At 40.0% G+C, this 20,949-nt stretch overlaps 1 protein-coding gene across 1 annotated transcript in view; it reads right to left on the bottom strand.

Moving 5' to 3' along the window:
* LOC123456067 (DBIRD complex subunit ZNF326-like) overlaps positions 1–20,949 on the bottom strand; it is a 75,686-nt gene that overhangs the window by 42,587 nt on the left and 12,150 nt on the right. The window contains exons 7-9 of the mRNA XM_045138691.1: positions 18,518–18,648; positions 17,055–17,150; positions 10,917–11,133 (exon numbers count right to left, since the gene is read on the bottom strand). Of these exons, the coding sequence (XP_044994626.1) occupies positions 10,917–11,133; positions 17,055–17,150; positions 18,518–18,648 (444 nt within the window). The remainder of the gene's footprint in view (positions 1–10,916; positions 11,134–17,054; positions 17,151–18,517; positions 18,649–20,949) is intronic.

Raw genomic sequence — 20,949 nt, 5'->3', positions numbered from 1 at the left:
GGCTAACAAAACCAAAGCCTTCTAAGATCCAGAAGGCCCTTCCCCGAAGGTTATATAAATAGTCAACAAATGCTAGGGAGAGGAAATTACCCACCTGCGTCAAGTTCACAGCAATGGTACAGAGAACTCCAGGAACTTTCTGGAGTCCTACCCATGGCTGGCTGGGTTTTCCAGTAATGCAGCTAGCTGCCTGAGTCACCTACACTCCCAGTAAACTCACTGGTTCACAATGCTAGAGACTTTGGTGGGATTGTTGATGTATCTCCATTTCCCTACCTGAGATGAACAAGCATTTGTCTGCATCTCCCCAAAGCTATACAATAGAACTCTACAGAAGAACTCCTGGTTTATACTTGATATAGGACCCCACAAAATATATACACTTCTTGCCTTCCTAGCATCTATGTGCATTTTTGTAGCTGTTAAGCAACAGAATGGATGTAGAAAAACATGTACAGGGCTGGAGGGATGGCTTAGCAGTTAAGGCACTTACCTCCGAAGCCTAAGGACCCAGGTTTGATTCTCCAGGTCCCACGTAAACCAGCTGCACATGGTGGCGCATGCATCTGGAGTTCATTTGCAGTGGCTAGAGGCCCTGGCACTCCCATTCTCTCTCTCTCCCTCTCTTTTTTTTTTTAAATATTTTTTGTTCATTTTTTATTTATTTATTTGAGAGCAATAGACACAGAGAGAAAGACAGATAGAGGGAGAGGGAGAGAGAGAGAATGGGCGCACCAGGGCCTCCAGCCACTGCAAACGAACTCCAGATGTGTGCGCCCCCTTGTGCATCTGGCTAACGTGGGACCTGGGGAACCGAGCCTTGAACCGGGATCCTTAGGCTTCACAGGCAAGCACTTAACCGCTAAGCTATCTCTCCAGCCCCCTCTCTTTAATAAATAAATCAGAAATAAAATAAAACTTATAACCTGTGGGAATTTTTCTTAAAGTGAAGCATTATCTTTTCTCCCTCTCCAGCAGATGTTCCATAGACAGCTGGAGATAATGTTTTTAAGATAGCAGAGCAAGATAAAGGGAGCCTGAGTGCTAACACTTTGAAGTGCCCATCAGCCCTCCACTGCCCATGGGAACCTCCTGAGGCATCACAACCTTTCTTAAATCACTGATTACTTTTTAACTTTGTCTACAGCGAACACTAAAATAATCGGGGTGGAAAGTAATTGACTTACCCGAAGGTAACATACAGACAATTGTTTTTTTAGACCAAGATATAGAATGCTGCTTTATTTACCCAGGTATTTATATCCTTTACTAAAATGCATTATTCTTCGCATATGAACTATACATTGTTCGAGTTTATTCCTACAGTATATCTATTCTGACTTTTGTTTCAAATGGAATTTTTTTAGACTGCATTTCCAACTGGCCAAAGCTAATCTACTAAAAACGTGAGATTTTCCTGAGGGACAGTATACCACACAAAACTACCTATTACTTCCAGTGGATCTTCAGCAGATTCTTTTGGATGCTCTGCCTCCGTCATCATACTGCCCGACTCTGCATTTTTCCCTAACATTTCTGAGGGTTGCATGGTCCTTGGAGACATTGTCTGGACCCTGACTTGAGCCTGAATGTTTGCAGAGCCTCTCTGGCAGCAGTCCTTGGCCGTGGTGATAAGTTTCCTTCTGGTCCTAGCCTGACAAATTTACTTATTTTGAGAGAGAGAAAAGAGACAGAGAGAAAGAAGGGGGGGGGGCGTGCCAGGGCCTGCAGCCACTGCAAACGAATTCCAGATGCATGTGCCCCCTTGTGCATCTGGCTTATGTGGGTCCTGGAGAATCGAACCAGGATCCTTTGGCTTTAGTAGGTGAACGCCTTTCACTGCTAAGCCATCTCTTCAGCCCTTTGCCTGACAAAATTTAAACTTAAAATAAGTGTTAAATTTTAGGAAATGTTTTCCTGGCATCTATCATAACACACTGGGGCTGGAGACATGGCTCAGAAGTTAAAGGTGCTTGTTTGGAAAGGCTGCCAGCTCAGTTTCTCCCCAGCCCCCACATAAAAGCTGATGCAGAAGTCTCTTCCTATGGAAGTTGTCAATAAAAAAAAGTGTTTAGGGCTGGAGAGATGGCTTAGCGGTTAAGCGCTTGCCTGTGAAGCCTAAGGACCCCGGTTCGAGGCTCGGTTCCCCAGGTCCCATTTTAGCCAGATGCACAAGGGGGCGCACGCGTCTGGAGTTCGTTTGCAGAGGCTGGAAGCCCTGGCGCGCCCATTCTCTCTCTCTCCTTCTACCTGTCTTTCTCTGTGTCTGTCGCTCTCAAATAAATAAATAAAAAATGAACAAAAAAAAAATTTTAAAAAAAAGTGTTTAGATTATCATGTAGTTGTTCCCCATTTAATGTTTTTAAGTTATAGTGTTAGGTTTCCCAGTGGACTATTGATGGATTATGGTGCATTCAATGGATGAACCCTTCGGTGTCATTAGGACTTAATTGGTAATTTTCCCATTGTTATATCTGTTCCTAAGAAAGATTATGGTCTATAGTTATCTTTGATAGACAATTTTCTGTATCTGACAACTCCAGAGATCTGTGGTAAAATACTTATCTATGATTACAAATGTGCCACGATCTCCTTATCTAACCAAGTTTCACAACATGATGTGATGCCTCATGAGGTTCCCATGTCCTGGGTACTTTTATAATAGTTCACTGTAAGTCCTGGCATGTTCTCAAACTGCTGAGATGTCCTTACAACTTGACTTCAGACTGAGTTTTAATTTCAAAATAGGGCTGCAGGGATGGCCCAGAGCCTGAAGGCACTCGTCTGTATAGCCTGCTGGCCCGGGGTTCAATTCTCAGTACCTATTGTAAAGCCAGACGCACAAGGAGCACATGCATCTGGAGTGAATTTACACTGGCAAGAGGTCCTGGCACACCCATACTTTCTCAGATTAAGCGTTTTTTAAAAAAATTAAAAATAAACCTCCTTCATAATTTTAAAACCAACAGCACTCTCTAGCAGCATAACACATATATGACACTTGAAACAAAATAATGTATTTTTCTAATAGTTTTTTTTAATGTATTTTGACAATTTTCTCGTTACTCTAGTAAAGAAATCCCTTTTGAATTCATCTGCATGATTCCTTTACATTATTTTTGTTCAGCATTTGACCTTTGGCTGATTTTCTTTAGGGAAAAAAAATCCCTTTTTACTTTTTCTGTTTTGACCTTCTGGAACTCCTACAGACACATACTCGTTTTTTCAAATTAACTTATTGAATGAGAACCACTAGGGGCTGGGAGGGCAGCTCTGCTGGCAGAGGGCTTACGTAGCATACATAGGTCCTGGGTGCCATCCCCAGCACTATGTAAACTGGGCATGGTGGCACACAGCTATGATACCAGCACTGGGGAAGTGGAGACAGGAGAATCAGAAGTTAAAGGGCACTCAACTACTCAAGGCCATACTATGCTACAGGAGAGACCCTGTCTGAAATCAAATAAAACTAGGTAAGTTAGGTAAAGTAAACTTACAAGTGTGCATAAAGTCTTTTTCTGTTGAACAACAGAGATTTATAAAATGTGTGAGATTTGCTTGAAAAACCCTAATGCAGAGAGAAAAATCAACTCCTACCAAATCAGAGAGATCCAGAGCACCCCAACACCTCATCACTGAAGCAGACCAAAAATGAACCCAATATGGCTCAGGGAAATTTTGCGAAAGAGGGGACAGAAAGAATGTCAGATATGCAGACATTTATCCTACCCATAACTGTCGGCTAACTCCAGAATGCATGACCCATATACCTCAACAAGGAGGGGCCAAGGGGAGGGGGTAGGTAATGGATGAGCCTAATAATGGTACCAAACTGACTGTATTTGCTGAGTACAAAACTAATTAATAAAAAAAGGAAAAAAACCCTAATGCAGAAGCTACTACTATTGTTTTGCTAAACAGACATGTTGTGCCTGTCAATCTGCCTTCGAAATATTAATGTTTATGCCTGCTAATTACAGCTATTCTCCACTTTGATCAGAGAAGCTTCTTTCTGCCGTGGGAGGTGGTTTCTGGAGACACTCCATGACTGGACTAAGTTTTAAGAATACGGGACAGCTAGGTGCTTAACTGTGAATGCGACATCTATATTACTTCCCCCAGGCTCAGGGGACACTGCAGAAGAGAGGGCAGAGAAACGTAAGAGCATGAGAGAATAGAGGAGTGCTGTGGAATTCTGTCTGCAGGGTACAAGGTCATCAAACACAGGAACTCACAGCGCAGGTCGCCTGCATGCACAAGACCTGCATAAGACTGCGTCAGTCGTCATGAATGGAGGAGGGCTCAGGAGGCCCCACCCTCCCTGAGGAGCTTCTGACAAGTTAATGGTTGCTGGGGAAGGGAAAGACAGTTCTTTTCAGTGGTGTGGCTACTGGTAAGTTGGCTGTGCTCTGGTAAATAACCGCCACCCATGCTAATGTAAGCAAACCTTCAACTCTGAGTTAACAACAACAAAGATGTAAAAGAAGGGGGACCAGTTAGGAAGAAGGGGTTCAGTTAGAGTGGAAGGATGAGAAGATAATGGGGGAAGGGGTGAATGTGATCAAAATACCTATGTATAAAATCAATACACTTAAGTTTTAAAAATACCACTTATGTGCCTGGAACTGTGATATATGCAAGCTTTTCAATGATGAATTCTCAGCATATATGGTTCCTAACCTCGGAAAGTTCAATTTTAAATGGATGGTGATCTCTCCTGGATTTTTCAAGAAAAGATCTTCCCATGTAGCCAACGCTGGCCTTGAACTAGCAATCTTCCCTGTCTTTGCCTCTTAAGTGCAGATGTTAAGGGAGCAGATGTTCACCACTATGCCCAGTTTTCTGTGTTAGGTCTTTGAGAGAAAGAGGTCTTCCACACCTTTCTCTCATCATCTTCATTGACTGGATCTTTTCCTGTAAGATTCCTTTAGCTTCAAACTCATGCTCAGTGATTTCCCATCCATGCCTATTTTTCTAATCTACCTCAGACATTATTTTCCCACTATTTCTGAGGAATTTTCCCATAAATTTCCACAGTGGACCAGAACTCCTAAAATCTTGAAGATTAAGATGGCATACTGTATTACAGTTGCATGTAAAGCCCTAATCAGTTCTAAACAGCAACAGTATTTATACTCTAAAATTGCTTCCTGTTCCTAAATTGCTTCCCCAAGAGTTCTGCTTAAACGTGCTACCTATACCTATCTTCATGTGGCTCCTTTCCTTAAGTGCTTACTGTTTCATGGTTTTATTTCTCTGTAAATAACAGCCAACAGGTCAGCAAACTTTCTGCAAAAGTTAGGTATTAAGGCCCACATACAGTATCTTTCACATATAGCTCTTTAAAAATACAAAGCCAGGCTGGAGAGATGGCTCAGTGGTTAAGGTGCATGCCTGCAAAGCCTAGAACTACTTGGATTCAATTCCCCAGGACCCACATAAAGCCAGATGCACCAAGTGACACATGAGTCTGGAGTTTGTTTGCAGTGGCTGGAGGCTCTGGTGTGCCTATACTTATCTTCCTCTCTTTGCAAATAAATAAAAATTTAAATACATACATACATACATACATACATACATACATACATATATATATATATATATATATATATATATATATATATACATCCCATTTTAAAACATGGAGTGGGGGCTGGAGAGATGGCTTAGTGGTTAAGCCCTTGCCTGTGAAGCCTAAGGTCCCCGGTTCGAGGCTCGGTTCCCCAGGTCCCACATTAGCCAGATGCACAAGGGGGCGCACGTGTCTGGAGTTCGTTTGCAGAGGCTGGAAGCCCTGGCGCACCCATTCTCTCTCTCTCCCTCTGTCTTTCTCTCTGTGTCTGTCGCTCTCAAATAAATAAATAAATAAAAATATTTTTAAAAAATGGAGTGGGAAAACTTTATAGAGAATTTTCTAATGACTGTATTTTCCTGTATCTTTACTTCATTTTCCTCAGCTTAAGCAGACAAAAAAAAAAAAAGAAAAAAAAAAACTGGCATAGTCTGATTGCTGGGAAAACAGTGTTTTATTTTTGTGAGACAAGATCAGAAAGACAATGAAGCCCACGGCCAGCAGGCAGTGTTCACGGAAGTTATGAAGACTTTAAGCCTTTTTTTTTTTTTTAAATTATTTGAGAATGACAGAGAAGGAGAAAGAGAGAGAGAGACAGAGATAGAATGGGTGTGCCAGAGCCTCCAGCCACTGCAAACAAACTCCAGACACAAGCGTCCCCTTGTGCTTCTGGCTAACGTGGGTCCTGGGGAATCGAGCCTCGAACAGGGGTCCTTAGGCTTCATAGGCAAGGGCTTAATCATTAAGCCATCTCTCCAGCCCAACTTTAAGCCTTCTGTTGTAACTGGATAACACTCGGGACACTGCCACACCATGATGACACATATATACATGAAACATATACATGATACACACACACATACATTCTTTCCACATATGTTGTGTTTCCATTCCACAACAGCAAACTGTGTTATGACTATGGTATAGAGACATTCTGAGCTAGAAACTAAAACATGCAGTGCTTTATAAACCTGGGTTCCCAGGGCTGGGGAGAAGGCTCGATGGATAAAAGCACTTGCTAGTTATGCACTGACAACCTGACTTGGACCTCCTAAAGCTGAATGCAAAAAAAGGCTGTAATTCCAGCATGCCTACAGTGAGAAAGATGAGGACTAACACCACACACAGGCCACGGCATGTGTGCATGTGCACGCGTGCACACACACACACACACCAATGATTTTTTTTTTGGGGGGGGGGAGTTTCAAGGTAGAGTCTCATTCTAGCCCAGGCTGACCTGGATATAAATTAAAAATAAAAACTTGTAAGTTCAAAACCAGTGTTAGAGAGAGTCTACTCTGGGCGCTTCCAAGGAGACCTCACAGGAGGCAGGGCCTGCTGTGCTTAGCACTGCTGAGACTCTGCCTTTCAGGCCTTGCACACTCCATGATTTTATTTGTATGCCAATAGGGATCCAGCTCAGGCAGGCATTATAATTACTAAATAACACTGAATTGTTAATTTACAATATGAATTGTTGTCAGTCTGGACATTTTAATCAACACAATTACTTGATTTCTTTATCAATTAACATATGTCAAACTAGTTGCCTGGAATTCATGCCACTCAACTCTACATTCAAAAATGGTTATACCAGCTAGACAGTGGCATATATTATAATCCCAGCATTCGCAGGCTGAGGTAAAAGGATAATTGATACAAGACCATCCTGTGCTGCATATTGAGAGGCTATCTCAAAGAAAAAAACAAGCCACACTTGTCTGCCAAACGTGTGGAGTTTGATTCCCCAGGACCTACGTAAGGCAGATGCATAAGGTGGCATGTGTGTCTGGAGTTCGTTTGCAGTGGCTGGAGGCCCTGGAGCACACAATCTCTCCCCTCCCCCGTCAAATTAATTAATTAATTAATTATTTTTTTTAAAAAAGCCAGGCATGGTGGCACATGCATTTAATCCCAGCACTCAGGAGGCAGGTAAGAGGACTCTATGAGTTCAAGGCCAGCCTGAGGCTACTTAGTGAATTCCGGGAGAGCCTGGGCTATAGTGAAACCCTACCTCAAAAAGGGGCAGGGAGGAGGGCGTGCTGGAGAGATGGCTTAGCGGTTTAAGGCACTTGCCTGCAAAGCCTAAGGATCCAGATTCAATTCCCCAGTACCCACATAAGCCAATGCACAAGGTGGCACATGTTAGAGTTCATTTGTTGTGGCTTGAGGCCCTGGCATGCCCATTCTCTCTCCGCAACCCCCCCCCACCGCCCCTCAAATAAATAAAATATTTCTTAACTTAAAAATGGTAAATATTTTTATCACAATACAAAAAGTTTACCAATATTCAATGTGAGGACAGTTGAGAAAACGAATCAAATGTTAAGAAATACCAAAGATAACCTGACAATGTCTACTTCTTAATAAAAACAATCTTACAAACCAAAGCAGAACTATTTTTGTGTGCCTACATATAGGAGACAAGTTAGTATATGGGAAAATACTAGTCCTATTACTGACTTCACAATATAGTATTTTAAAACTGTAAAAACAAATTTTATGACAATTCTGCTACAGAGCATTCCAATGCTTTCATAAAATTGTATGGGGAAAACCTCTGCCTACTTGCAAATGGGCAGCAGCTCTTGCTTTGACCTGACATCAGAAGTTTGTTTGGAGGTCCTGTTTATGTTCTCACAGAGCATCCACTGACCGTCACTTTTACGGTCATCTGAATGCTTTTCAAAAGGCAGCCTGGGTGATGCCCCCAAGTCCACCTTTACAGAATTTTACGAACTGCTTCCTTTCTAACATTTAAGTTGACCTTATGGGGACGAGTCAGACATGGATAGCTAACAGGCCTGTGTAAGGGGAAGAACTTCGTAAATAACAAGAGAAGGTCACTCCAGCGTGAGCAGAATGGCATGACATAAAGCTGTAAAGGTAAGCCACAAGCAATCACCACAAGAGTTTGGGCTGAAGGTTAAATAAAAGACAAGCATTATCTGAATTACACTTTTAACAGATTGCTGTATTTCTGTGTGGGAAACCAGGTCTAGCAGAAGAAATGAAAACCAAGACTCATTAAGGGGCCATGTCAGTAGTCCAGCAAAGATGATGGTGACCTGAGCCACGCTGGGAGCAGCACAGACAGAAGGCTGGGCCAATACATCTAGAAAACAAAACAGACTTTCTAATGGCGCAGAGAGAGGAATGAGTACAGACAGGCCCTATGCATTTGGTTTAAACTGTGGATAATAAATAAATTTCTCTGGTTATGATAACTACACTATCTCTCTTGTTAATTAAGAAAACAATACTTACAAAACAGACGGCGGAAAGTTATTAGAGTTGTTATATAAATCCTTATTATACAAACACTGAAGATTATAAAAATTAATCTCCATGTAAACTGAACTGCAAATCTACAATCATCCAATGGAAAACACATACATTGGAATTTCTAAAAATATAACTTACTATTTTTACTATTACTTGCAAATAAGCTGATCTGTGTAAAAGCTCATTCCTAACTCCCATTCTAATTACCCTGTAGAGGTTATGGCACAGGCTTTTGTTATGTATGACTCTCCTTCAAATCAGAATTAGATCTCCAGACATTCCATTTAAAAGCTTCCAACAGTGCCAGAAGAACCAAGTACAAACCACCACCCAGAGAAGTCCACTATTATTTTACCTTAGCATAGCCACAAAAATTTTAAAATAAAGGAGTAACAAGAAGGTTAAGTTCTCCTGAAAATCTGAACTCCTAAGCAAAAAATATCTCCTAAGTATAGACTGCTAAACAAGATCCAAGTTTTCTAATCTTCAGTTAACCTTCTTGCATTTAGCTCCAAGTGACTGTAACAAGATCTAAAGTCTATCACATTTTCCCATCTCAAAGGTAAGCTAACCTAGTTCACTATAAAAATCTGTAATATTCCAGAAAAATCTACTTTTAAAGTTCTTGTTTAATACAAAATGAGAAATTATCTGTGAAATTCTACAGATAAATGCCCATGTATTAATGCTTTATTACATAACTTTACCCATTCAATACCGTAAAGTTAAGAAGTTAATTTCATTAAAATAGAGCACCCCCTCCCCAGGCAGCCAAACAGGCCATACTAAAATTCAGAGAGCACAGCTCTGAGTTGATAGTCACAAGGCTCAGGATTTAGAAGAGCCAACTGCTTGTCAGTTATACATGCAGATGGGTCATTTGAAAATAAGTGACTTAAAAACAGATCATCTGTCAGTCTCAGGTTCTCTTGTTGGATATGTAGATACACACGCCATAATATTAGAAGGGAGAGAAATATGTGAAAGAAAAACTTTTGTTAAAAAAAGGAGGATTGAATCTTGGTTTTTCAAGCAAAAACAGACATGACAAAAGAACTAACACACTTCTCAGTAAGTTATTTGTATTAAATTGTATTTTCAGGAAGATTTCAAGATTTGACATAGTCACAGAGAAAAGGAACAGACTAAAACTAGTATAAACAAGGTCAATTACAGAATGACCTTTGGAAAGTTAAAAAATATATTTTAGTCACACTTCTTAAAATATGATTGAGAAAAAGTGTTTGATTCAAGTCTTCTCAATCAGCTTGAAATACCTGTGAGCTAAATTCATACATTAAGGCAAATATTGATTTTAAATACTCAGTTTAATTGATGAACTATTTAACCTGCTAAGCAAAGGAGATTTTTTGTGAAGAAAAAAAAAAAAAAAAGAAAAGAAAAAGAGAGTATTTTATTGCTACAAAGGGAACTGTGTACACAAAATGCCTTTAGGTCAGCATAACACTAATTGTCATCTAATGTTAAAAAAAAAATACACAGAGCACAGAATATTTGCCCAACTGATCTCTTCTTCAAAAAATCAATGCACACTTATTGGTTCACTCCCAAGAGCAGCATTTAAGTTCAAATAACTAGAACAGACGCCAGAGCAATACATATCTATTATCCTTAACACCAATAAGGTAACAAAAACTAAGCTTAAAAATTATACAAACAATTTATCATACCTAAGTTTGGATCTATAAAAACTAAACTGAAAGCCTTACCTTCATTTTATTAAACAGGTATCAGACATTTAAAAATCATACAAAAATTGTAATATGTGGAATGCATGCAACATGGGTGTCAACTCATATTTTAAGCTATTAAAATTCTGACTCCACAGTACAACACAAATTTAAAGCTCCTTTAAAATCTAGTGTCTACATTTAATTTTCATCAGGTTGCTCAACAGGAAAGTCAGCAGACTCTTCTTTTGTTTCTTCTGCCTCCACTCCCTCCTCCCCTGCTCCCTCTGCTTCTCCCCCCACCCCATCCTCCCCAACTGCCGCTGTCTCCTCCCCTGCTTCTCCCTCTGCTTCTCCCTCTACTTCTCCCTCTGCTTCTGCCTCTGCTTCTCCCTCTGCTTCTCCCTCTACTTCTCCCTCTGCTTCTCCCACTTCCTCTACTTCTTCTGTTTCTGCCACTTCCTCTACTTCTTCCTCTTCTTCATCCTCCTCTTCATCAAGGGGTTCATCAATCTTTTCTTCATCCTCCTCATCTCCTATTTGCTGATCCTGAGAATGATCTTGAGGTTCAAAAGGATTCTCTCCCTGAAAACAAGAGAAATGGCTTCTAAAATAAACACCCTCATGTTTATATCAGCAATACTTGTGTCATGGGGAAATTATGCTATGTGAAGAATTTTCACTTATGACAAGCCTATTAAAGTATACACTTTATACCAATATGTGTATATAATTTATTGAAGTAATTACATTACATTCCATAAACTAGAGCACAAAAAACCATATTTTCTTTACTGACTTTTTGAAATCATACATAAAAGAACAAAAAGAAATATACAGCTATTAGTACAAACAAAACAGATGATGCAGATGCTGTATTCTACTTAACACAACTATTCAACGTACTAGTATGGTAGAATCCCTTTAAAACTAAAATAAAAATCAAGTGCCTGTTGTAGCCACTAGATACCATGTCATACTCCACATTAAAAGACTAGATAGGGCTGGAGAGATGGTTTAGCAGTAAAGGCACTTGACTGCAAAGTCTAAAGACCCATGTTCAACTCTCCAGATCACACGTTAGCCAGACACACAAGGGTAACACAAGCACAAGGTCACACATGCCCACTAGGTGGCACAGGTGTCTGGAGTTCAATTTCAGTGGCTGAGGTCCTGCCAATTTCTTTCTCTCTCTTTCTAAAAAAAGAAAAATAATTAAAATCCTAGATAAATCTTTAATTCAGTAAACATCCTCACAGGTAGAATTTTATCTTAGTAATTATGTATCTGGGTTGAGTCTTTATATAAACTGGAACACATCAGGAGACTATATTCATATTCAGGAAATAATGAGGCAGTGAAGCTTATTATGCAGGAATATATTGAAACTGATGCTGCCCTTCAAGATGAACCAGACAGGAATGTGCAGAATGAACTGCAGTACTGTGGTGGTCTGTATGTTAAATGTCCCCCATAGCCTGCTGGGTTTGTGATTAAGCTAGAGGGATAGCTCACCAGTTAAAGGCACTTGCTTGTAATTAAGCCTCATACTTAGTCCCTAGCCGGTAGAGCCTGTGGGAGTCACAGCCTTCCTGCAGGAGATGAGTCACTGAGATCAGCCCCTCTTGCTAAAGCTAGCCAGCTACTCTTCTTCCTCACTTCTGATGTGGAGATGTGACACCCTGCTGTCTCTTCTGCTATGCTTCCCCACCATGATGAAACTTTCCTCCAAAGTAAAAGCAAGAAATAAACCCTTTCCCTCCATAAGCTGCTCCTGGCCAGCAACAAGAAGGCAAGTGCTACAAGCAGTAAAAGAAGGAACAACTGGGACATGCATCTCAGTGGTACAGCACAGGCTCAGAAGACCCAGTGTTCAATCTCAAGGAGGAAGGGAGGGAGAGAGGAAGAGGAAGAAGAAGGAGAAGGGGAAGGAAGGAGAGAGGCTAGTACACATTACCCGGTAAGCCTAAAGAGGAATGTAGAAGGGTGCTCACAGCATTAACAGAAGAAGGAAACTAGACTGAGGAGGGGAAGTCAGAGCACACTGTACACAGTTAGAAATGCCCAAGAGGCATCAGTAAGTTTGCAATTCCAAATAACTGTTCAAAGGAAGGTACTAATGCTCATGAACTGCTACACAGAGCTCACAGTACAGTTGAAGTCGCTGGGCTAAAGGAGTAAATCAGAGACAAGAATGAAAACTCAGAGGCAGGCCTACACATGCAGCAGCATTAGTAGAGAAGGAATGCTCAGTGCAGAGGAACTCACAATACTAAAATATTCTGTCAAAATAGTGTCAAGAGTGACAGATCAGAATATCATATAAGGCAAACAGATAAAAGCAGAAAAGAGCTGAAACAAGTCATTCAAGCCAGTCATTATTAAAGATGAATGAACGTTCTTGAGGAACTGCTTTCACATGTTTAAAATAACAGTGTATTAATTTTTAAACCTGCTACATATGATAATTGGGTCACTGATAATATTAAAAAGAGCAATTTTAAAAAATATTTTATTTATTTATTTGCGAAAGAGAGAGAGGCAGATAGAGAGAGAGAATGGGAGCTCCAGAGCCTCTAGCTGCTGCAAACAAACCCCAGCTGCATGCAGCACCTTGTACATCGGGCTTTATGTGGGTCCCAGGCAGTTGAACCTGAGTCCTTCAGCTTTGTAGGCAACCACCTTAACTGCTAAGCCATTTCTCCAGCCCCCAAAGGATCAATGTTTAAAGTATGGTGTAAGCAAGCACCTGTAACTGTCGAGCCATGTCTCTGGGCCTAAAACAGTATGACATAAGTGGGAGTTATTTCCAAGAGCACATCTTCACAATTTCCTACGAAGCTTACAAAAAAAAAAAATAAATAAAATAAAAATACATGCCTTGGTCCCACAGTCTGAAGTATGACTCTTTTTTTTTTTTTTTTTTTTTTTTTTTTTTGAGGCAAGCCCAACAGACTGGCTTCTTTTGAGTGAGGGAGAGGAGAGAGAAGGAGCACCGGTGTGTGGGCCTCACCGCTGTACCTGACCTCCAGATGCCAGTGCCGCCTTGTGCCTACCTTGACTTGCGTGCGATCTGCTGAGGAAGACAGGCCTTAGGCCGAGCAGGCAAGGGCCCGAACTGTGAAGCCATCTCTGTTGCCCTGAAGTATGAACTTAGTCAAGTCCTGAAGCTCTTATTAAAAATATTTATTCTGGGGTTGGAGAGATGGCTCAGTAGTTAAAGGCACTTGCTTGCAAAGCCTACTGATCTGGGTTCAATTCCCCAGTACACACACAAAGCCAGATACACAAAGTGGTGCACACATCTGGAGCTCACTTGCAATGCAAGGAGCACTGACTCTGCTTCTCTTCCCCCCTCTCTCCTTGCAAATGAATAAAAATATATTTTTAAGAACATTAATTCCCACATCAATATTAGACCTCCTGAATCACAATTTTCAGGTAGAAGTCTCACAGCCTGCATACTTAAGAAACATTTCAAAAGCTAGGAAGATAGCTCAGGGGTTAAAGGTACTTGATTACAAAGCCAGTTATGCCAGGTTTGAATCCCCAGTGCCCATGTAAAGCCAGATGCACAAAGTGGTGCATGCATCTGGAGTTCATTTGCAGTGGTAAAGGGCCCTGCTGCATCCATTCTCAATCATTCATATATTCATTCATTCTCATATTCTTTCTCTGTGTCTGTCTCTCTTTCTCTTGTGCTCTCCTTGCAAATAAATATTTTTAAAAAATTTCAGGAGATACTAATCTAAACTTGGGCAACTAAATCTAAGGTAGAGACTCATATATACTGATCTTAATTTCCCTAGTTGAAAGGAATATGGAATTATAAGAAGAAAGGAGGGAATCTGGGCTAGAGTGGGAAAGGCTTGGACAAGGCACTACACAAGACACACAACACTGACACTACAGATAATAAGTCAGATGACTGAGTAAAAGATCTGGCAAACAGAAGAGTAGTATCTACTTGATCTTATTCTGTTTATTTGACACAGATCTTGCTCTGGTCTTTAGTTCATGGTTCAAGCGATCCTCTCCAGCTTCCCAAAGAACTGGCCTACAGGTGTGTACCACAGTGCCTGACTCCTTGGTACATCTTCTTAAATCAAGAGAAGACAAAAAGCAGCTATCTTCAGGTGGCATAGTGCTGAGAACTGGTAAATGGTGGTAAAACAAGAAAAAAGGAGATAACAGAAGCCCAGCATTCCACGAAGAAAGGAATAAGCTGGAGTGTCCAGGGAAGGGAGTAACAAGAACAATATCGAACAATCGTAATGGGAAACTAGAAGTGGATGCACTTAACAGAGACAGACTTCCAAGGGTATTCTGTCAGATACAGAGCTGGCTTTAAAACGAAGATTCCCATGCAGTAGGTTGGGAATGACCTGCCATTCTGCATTACCAAGGAGCATCCAATAATTGCTCATATTACTGTAGGTTCACATTCAGAACAACATTCTAGAGTTCTCCATAGCTCCATATGCTTTCTCCACCATGTAGATGGCCAGGCACTCCTACCAGTGATGTCTCCCATTCCATGAAGTCACTCCATTTTTTTATCAAGGAAATGCCACATAGAAACTCTTATTTGTAGTCTTTCCCTTACAAGTTACTTTTGGAGTTAGGGGAGATGACTCAGCAGGTCACCAGTGTTTTTTTGCACAGGCATGAATTAAGAACCCAGCACCCAAATAAAAAGGGGAATCTCAGCACTGAGGGAAAGGAGACAGGAGGATAGAATCACTCACTCACTGGTCAGCCATTCTAACCAAAACCGGGTTCAGTGGAAAACTGTCTTGGAAATAAGGCACAAGAGTGAACAGAAGGATACCTGGTATAATTTTCTGGCCTCTGCACACACACGCATACATCACAAATGCATGTATATACTTACACACACAAACACACACTAAAATTTGCTTTCTGGCACAGGGAGACGGCACAGCAGGAAGAAGCACTTGCTGCACTGGGGCACCCTGAGTTCAGACTCCAGCACCCACATGAAGCAGCAGCAAGTGTTTAAGCCTCAGCCCTCCAACATCTTGGTGGAGTGGAGAGAGGAGAGTGCCCTGGAAGCTCTCAGGCCAAGCAACCTGTCTATATAGCACAGAAGGGAACAAGAGACTCTGCCTCAAATATAGGTAGAAAAGCAAGAACTGACACCTGGGGTGGCCCCTCACTTCCACAGGCATGCCACGGCATACGTGCACCTGCACTCACATGCAAGAACACACATGAACACGCAAGAACACACATAAACACGCAAGAACACACATGAACACAAGATACTTTAAAAAATCCACTCTACACTTTGAGACAAGTAAAAGAACTTTCTCTGATGTAGCAATTATCTTTTTAGCACCAGTTTCTTAATGTCATATCTCCCCGAAATTGGACTTCACCTCAGGGATGCATTCATTTCTTTTAAGTCACATCAAGAATGTGGTAAACAGTGACAAATATGACTAAGTTAGCAAACAGACCCCTAGGGAGTAAGACAAAAGAACTGAGATTATTATTCAGCTTGAAGGTCACTGGACTGAGGGTTAATTTAATGGTTATTAAATATTATATTAAGCCTCACATAGTAGCCATTAGTCACCAAAAAAGCAAAACTAAATTCATCTTTGGTCCTAGGTCTATGTTACCTAGATAGAGTGAACTTGTGGGTTCAGGTAATCTCTTAGCCTCCTAAATAGCTGAGACTTCATGTGTAAGTCACACTCTAGCTTCAAAATAAGCATGCTTAATATGAAAAGATTTAATAACTTAGTACACATGTAGATTTTCAACTTAACTGTATTCAATGTGGAAAGTTTTTTTAATTAGATACTATTTTATGAACACTTAGAAACTAAATTCTAAAATTTATTTCTATTAACTTCTTGAAATCGTAAGTTCTTGTTTGTACAATAAATGTTCCCAAGTTTTGTGTACAGGAGTCAATATATATATGGCAAAACTCCTAGTAAAGTGGGCCTCACGTATGCTAGGCAAACTCTCTACTTCTGCGTTACGTCCTCATCCAAAGGATCCCTAACATTTTAATCTTCTACTTTTTTTAAGCTTTTTGTAAGTTTTATTTATTTACTTGAGAGAAAGAAAGAGGCAGATAAGAGAGATTGTGGGCATGCCAGGGCCTCCAGCTGCTGCAAACAAATTCCAGATGCATGCGCCATCTTGTGCATCTGGTTTACAAGGGTCCTGGGGAATCAAACCTGGGTCTTTTGCCTTTGCAAGCAAGTGCCTTAACCACTAAGCTATCTCTCCAGGCTTTCTGTCTAATTCTTGTTCATCTCTCACTGATTCAGAGCTGGAAAGGGGACAAGAGAGGAGTCATTGCTCCTCTCTTTTACAGCGCCAATCATTAAGAATAGCAGTGTTACCTACATTCAAGATAGTAAGGACAACTCTGCCCAATAAGTTGCACTACACTTAAATACCACAAAGTTACCATCTAATTATGATACAATATTTCCTAAAAAGTATTTGTCCCCAAATCTTACCTTAACAAAACGTTCATACCGTGCCTTCACTATTGGATTGTTTAAAATGCTTGTAGCAGTCAACACACTTTCTCTTTTTATTTGTTCTTTATAAGCCTGTGGAAAGCAGAACACACAAGGTACTAGAAAGCCACGCCATGAAATGCTTATATAATTAAAATGACAATTTCCTTTCAAATTCACATGTTTGAATGACAATCTAAGTCACCCATAGATTAAAACAAATTCATAAGCCAATCAGCTTCAATACAAAACAGCTCCCAAATACTGGAAGTCCAGTTCTGCTAGATACCTGATTCCTATTTCTAATCTGCACACACATATCGCCCCACATACTATTTTTCATGCTATCCAAAAAAAAAAACTTTTTATACTCCCAAAGTAATGAACTTTCTCTATGCTTCCACATTGTTACAAGACGTATTACACAGGAGGAAAGATAATATATAGTGTTTACTGACAAAAACATGTCAAGACATTGAGTAAATGCTAAAAATGTGTAAAGAAGTCTGTATGAAGTAAAATGCACTTAAATACAAACACTATCCTTTATTGAAAATTAAGATGTAAAGCTCTAGTACTCAAGTTTTACAAATGAATCAATTCTCCATAAAATAAGCATCTGTGCTGTTTAAAATAAATCTGATTAAATAAAACCAGCTAACATAGGAGCAGAAATATGCACTAACCAAGAAGTAAATTTTTCAGGAAGACTCTATTCAAAAAAAGTCCGAATAGGGCTAGGGAGATAGCTCAGCAGTTAAAAGTACTTGCTTGCAAAGCCTGCTAGCCCAAGTTTGATTCCCTAGCATTTCCACAAAGCCAGACACAAAACTGTGTATGCGCCTGTGGTCCCAATACTCCTATGATAGTGGGAGGCAGAGTGAGGAGAATCTGAAGCCCACAGGTCCATAGTCTGGCATTCGTTTGCAGCAGCAAGAGAACCTGTCTTGAGGAAGGTAGCCATGCATGCCCATATGTACAAAATTCTTTAAAGTCACAACAGACAACTAATAATCCTAGTTTTTAAATTTATCTTTTCTAACCACCAGAAAACTACGCCCATATAATAAAATCTTTAACTTTCTTTTTTGTTCTAATCTGTACATACATACAAAACTATTTTGTACTCTACCTCTAAAAACAAAAAAAAACACAAACAGTTCAGCAACTACAATTATGGAATCTTTAAACAAACACAGAAGAATGACTATGCATCCTCATCTTACAGACAAAGTAAGTTAGACAAAGAGTAATCTACTTATTTCACACCAGAATGTAAACCAGAGAAGTCTTGTCCCATGCAAAGACCCATGATCTCACCCACCAAATGCCTCTGCCTCTCTGAGTAAGATACACAGCTGCTCATATTTGATATCAACAGGACTGTTTAAAACAATGGCCAAAGAATAAGACAGCCATAGTAGGTATTCAAGGATTTCTGTTATGAGACCCAAGCTTACCTGCTTCCCTTTAACATGGTCAGGAGACTTGAGGTGCTGCTGAACTGAGCTGTGTAAGGCGGGGATGTACACACTGCAAGCGCTGCAGTGAACAGTCTCCACTTTCATCATGTGGTCGTCTGCAGTGACACCTACAAAAGATGGTCGTCATAGCCTTATTCTGACAAATCACAATTTTACTAGCTGTTATGATCCTTATGCTCCTTCTTCCAAAAGGCAGGACCAGAGCATCTTCAGTTCGAATTCTTCTACCACATCTCATATATGGGAACACAGAGATTTTATAAATATAATTGCTTTAAATTATTAAGTGCAATTACGCTGCATTTTCTCATCATGTTATGTATTCATGCTTATATAAAAGACTATAAGTCTAATTCTCAAAAATGTAATATTAAGTGAATATTGATTCTTAGTAAAATAATTTCCATAGTTATGACTGGTAAGTGGCAGGAAAGCAAAAAGGATACTGTAAGGAGCCAAAATTCATGCTGCATTTCCAAAATGACCATTCTAAAAGAGGAACATGATTGTCAGGCTAGGAATAAAGTTCAGTGGTAGAGCAGTACACAAGCCAAGGCATAAACATATGCAAGGGAAGTGCATTAGAACAAGTGGCATTTTCTGAGAGACATAAATAACCCAGGCTAGAATACGAAGCATGAAGATGCTAACAGAGCAGAGGAGACCTGAGTGTCTGAGTGTCCAGAAGCCTTGTGTGCTATGCCTAGGAATCTTTACTTTATCCTGTATCAGATGGAGAGCCACGGAGATTTCTTTAAGTAATAAGATCTATAATAGAAGCAAAAGTAAGAAACACTGGACATAAATAAACTAGTAAGGAGAATATTATTACTTCTCAAGAAAATAGGTAAAGATTTGGAAGGCAGCTATGCTCACCACTATACCACCAACGCAGACTAGGTAAAGATTTGAATAAGTCAGTTTATCAAGAGGAATAAAGGAACAGACTTGGTAAACATGTCAAAGATCGATAGGGTACAGTGTTACAAAGTCAAGAACAAGTACCTTGGATAGCTCCACAGCTCCAGCTTTTTAATAGGCTCCATTTTAAGAAAAATGAACTATTTTGTGACTGTGTTTGTGGAGGTAGGTATGCTAAAGGAAACTAAATTCTGAGGATATGTTGATCTTTATGACTGTTAAAGAGATGTCAGCAAGCAAATGAATGAGACTAGAACTCAGATCTGCAGGCAAGGTTATCAGGAAGAAATATAAAGGGAGATAATAATAGGGCTAATGATAAAATTGATAAAGTACAAATACTAAAAAGAGATAAAAAAAATAGAACATAAGGCCAACAAAATGCCAAGCTTGAAGAAACAAGAAAGAAAGCAGGTTCACAAACAATTCACTTGGTTAAAATGTTATGAGAGATGACTCAAAACAACCTAGGACATTTGATCTGGGCCAGGTGCGACAGTTACTGTGTGTAACCCAGGTACCGAGGAGGCAGAAGCAGAAGTGTCACAAGTCTGAAGCAAGCCTAGTTGACATCGCAAGTTCCAGGCCAGCCAGTTATACAGTGCGTCCTGAGCTCAGAGAAAAGTTTATGTTGTAACTTCTGTCAGTGGACTAATGATAGTAGACAGAGTTGTTTCCCGCATGTAAAGTAATAAATGAGAGGAAGTAGAAACAGTAGGTGGACTAGGGATATAGGCCAGTGGTACAGCACTTGACAAGAAAATGGTTAAAGAAAAGAAATCTCAAATAAATAAAAAATTCTTAAAAGGAATCTATTAAATTGATGAGCACATATTGGTAATACAAAACACACTAAACACCTCAGTCTTCGTGGCTCTGAGTCTGTCATGTACGACACAGCCACTTGGCTGCTCTAGTATGACCTTCAATCATGAATTAGACTATGATGCTTTTTGTTGTTCTGCCTATGCTTTTGGGTTTTGTTTTGTTTTTATATGAGCATATTTGTAGGCTTAGGCAATGAAATAAAGAATGAAAACAAGTTTATGACAAACTAAGATGATGAGAGATAAAGAGAAGCAGAGGATAGGAAAAAACCAGTATCTTACAGCTAAAGAAAAACATGAATTTTTCTCTAAACTTAGTCAACTGTGTTATTTTTTGTAAATTTTCATGAGTGAGTGAGTGAGTGAGGGGAAAAGAGAACTGGCATACCAGAGCCTCCAGACGCATGTGCCACCTTGTGCACACATGTGACCTTGTGTGCTTGCATCACCTTGTGCGTCTGGCTTATGTGGGATTTGGAGAGTTGAACATGAGTCCCTAGGCTTCGCAGGCAAGCACCTTAACTGCTAAACCATCTTTCCAGCCCAAAGATAAACTTTAAAGCATAGAACCAGGAAATCAACTAACATAACACTATAGTATTTATGACTCTAAAACTCTGGAGGTGTCATGCATACTGAAACAGGTTATGGTATAAAATA

This window comes from Jaculus jaculus, chromosome 19 (assembly GCF_020740685.1).
Source record: "Jaculus jaculus isolate mJacJac1 chromosome 19, mJacJac1.mat.Y.cur, whole genome shotgun sequence".
Lineage (NCBI taxonomy): Eukaryota > Metazoa > Chordata > Mammalia > Rodentia > Dipodidae > Jaculus > Jaculus jaculus.
Note: the sequence above shows the minus strand (reverse complement) of the source record. Positions and strands in the feature narration are given on the sequence as shown.